The sequence below is a fragment of the Plasmodium gallinaceum genome (assembly GCF_900005855.1).
Source record: "Plasmodium gallinaceum strain 8A genome assembly, contig: PGAL8A_v1_141, whole genome shotgun sequence".
NCBI lineage: Eukaryota > Apicomplexa > Aconoidasida > Haemosporida > Plasmodiidae > Plasmodium > Plasmodium gallinaceum.
Genome location: NW_021628302.1, coordinates 584,734 through 587,345, shown reverse-complemented (window position 1 = coordinate 587,345; position 2,612 = coordinate 584,734). Strand labels below are relative to the sequence as shown.

General features: G+C 16.7%; 1 protein-coding gene across 1 annotated transcript; it reads left to right on the top strand.

The window, feature by feature from the left end:
- Positions 1 to 400: 400 nt before the first annotated feature.
- On the top strand, positions 401 to 1,725 carry nPrx (merozoite capping protein 1, putative; the record flags this gene model as incomplete). The annotated part of the gene is made up of 3 exons (XM_028673658.1): positions 401 to 419; positions 569 to 810; positions 907 to 1,725. 3 exons carry the CDS (start codon positions 401 to 403, stop codon positions 1,723 to 1,725), a joined length of 1,080 nt encoding a protein of 359 aa, XP_028530088.1.
- Positions 1,726 to 2,612: the final 887 nt, after the last annotated feature.

Below are 2,612 nucleotides of genomic sequence, written 5' to 3'. Positions count from 1 at the left end.
AAAAAAAAAAAAAAAAAAAAAAAAAAAAAAAAAAAATTTAATATGCACGAAATATTTTTGTATCTCGATTTTTTTTTTTCTCATGAGTACATATATTTTTTTTTACTGTTCTTAAAAAATATAAATCTTTTATTCCATTATTATAAAAGTATTAAATAAATTGTGTGTACAAAATATATTTTCATTTTATTTTTGTTGCAAATCTAAAATTATTGTAAAATACTTTGTTATATATTCTACGAAATATTCTGCATCATAATTGGTTGAATTTTTTTTTTTTTCTTATAAATTCATATATATATATATATATATATTTATATATATATTCTTTAACATCTTTTGTGGTTATACATATAATGCAAGGAAAATAATTTTTATTTTTTGAATAATATTATTATACATGGATCAAATAAAAGAAAGTAAAAAAAAAAAAAATATATAATAAAATACAGTAAAGAAAAAAAGTAAAGAGAACTAACTAAATAAACAAAAATAAAAATATATATAAAAAGAAAATAATAATCATTTATTTAAAATGAAAATACGATTTTTTTTTTTCTTTGTTTAGATAAAACAATAGCAGATTCAATTTTAAAAATTGACTTACTAAATGAAAAGAATGAAAAAACTAATTTGTACAATGAAATAAAAAAAAATAAAGATAAAAATGGCATGGTTATTTTTATTTATCCTAAAGCAAACACACCTGGATGTACAAAACAAGCACAATTATTCAAAGAAAATTTTGAAAAAATTGTGAAAAATAAATATTATGTTTATGGTTTGTCTGCCGACTCTCCTAAGGCACAAGTATAAAATAATAAAAAGAAAAAAAAAAGAAAATAATCCTTTATTTTTATTTTTCCTTTATTTTTTTAATTTTTTTTTTTTTTTATTATTTTGTAGTCTAAATGGAAACAAAAATTAAATTTACAATATGATTTATTATGTGATGAAGAAAAAAAATTACTAAAGGAATTTGGTTGCTTAAAAGGAAATAGTATAATAAGATCACATTTAATTTTAAGAAATGATTTTAATTTATCCTATTTTAAAAAAGGAGTGTCTCCTACAAGTTCTGCTGATGATACTTTAAATTTTCTGCTGAAAGGAGAAGAAAATGGAAATACATACTCAAATGAAAATGGAGAAAAGAAGAAATCATTACCAAAAATAAATGAAAATGAGAAAGAGAAAAATAAGAAATCTGTGAAAGTTAAAAAAAATAAAAATGGTATTAATAAAGCCGCAAATATAGGAAAAAAGAATGAAATAAAAAAAAATAAAAACAGTTTAAAGGAATTGAATAATAAAGAGGAACATAAAAAAGAATTAAAAAAAAAAGGAAAAAACAAAGGTGAAAATAAAGGGGAAAAAAAAAAAGTGAAAAACAAAGAAGTTAAAAAGAAGTTAAACACAAAAATGGAAGACAAAAATAAAAAGATTAATAGACAAGAAAAAAAAAATTTTAAAATAAAAAATGAAAGTAAAAAACAGATGAATAGTAAAGATGAAAGTAAAAAAAAAATAAAAAATAAAGAACAAAAAAAAGAATTGAATATTAAAGGAGAAAATAAAAAAGAATTAAAAAAAAAAGTTGAAAAAAAAAAAATGGAAAAGAAAAAGGATGAAATTAAAAAAAATTCAAAAATAAAAGATTCAAACAAAAATAAAAGTGAGATTAAAAATGAAAAGAAAGTAAAAAAAGTTTTAAAAAAAAAATAAGGAAAATAAAATTATAAAGAAAAATATTCCCATATAATTAAGTGGTGGTGGGGGCAAATAAAAATACAAAATAAAAGCATTAAAATAATAGAAGAAATATTATTAACAAATTATAACAAATGATATGAATCATTTAATTTATATACGTTCATATAAAAATAAAATATTACTTTTAAATAGGTAATAAATAAAATGAAAATATCTATAATTTCATTACATGTCATATTTTTCTTTTTCTTTTTCTTTTTCTTTTTTTTTTTTTTTCATTATATATTTTTGTTTTAATTTTTTTTTTTTTTTTTATATATTCTTTTAAAGAATGTTAATTTTTTACCTAAATTTTAACTTTTTGTGTATTTTAAAAAATAACATGAAAGTTGTCTATAAAAAAATAAAATAAAAAGAAATACGTTAAGTAATATAATGAATAAAAACTATAATTGCAGCAAATAGTTTATGAGATAAAAAATTTGCATAAATTTTTAAATTATATAAGAATTTATAATAGAATTTGTAACTTTTATGAAACAAAAAGTGTTTTCAAAAAAATTTTTGATTAACTTAAACCAATATCTCGTGAATGTAATTATTTTATTAGAAAAATAAAAAAAAAATATAATTTCAAAGAAATCAAAAATGAAATGGAGTAATTCAAATTACCAATTTATTTATTTGCAATATAATTCATATGACAACATCATTGTATAAATTTGTTATTTTTTTATACATATTTGTAATTTTAAAAAACTAGTTTTTTATATAGAAATTTCATGTAATAAACAAAAAAAAAAAAAGAAATTTAAATATATATATACTTTTTACATAAAGACTTATGTCTACATAATAAAATAGACATCACAAAAAAAAAAAAAAAAAAAAAAAAAAAA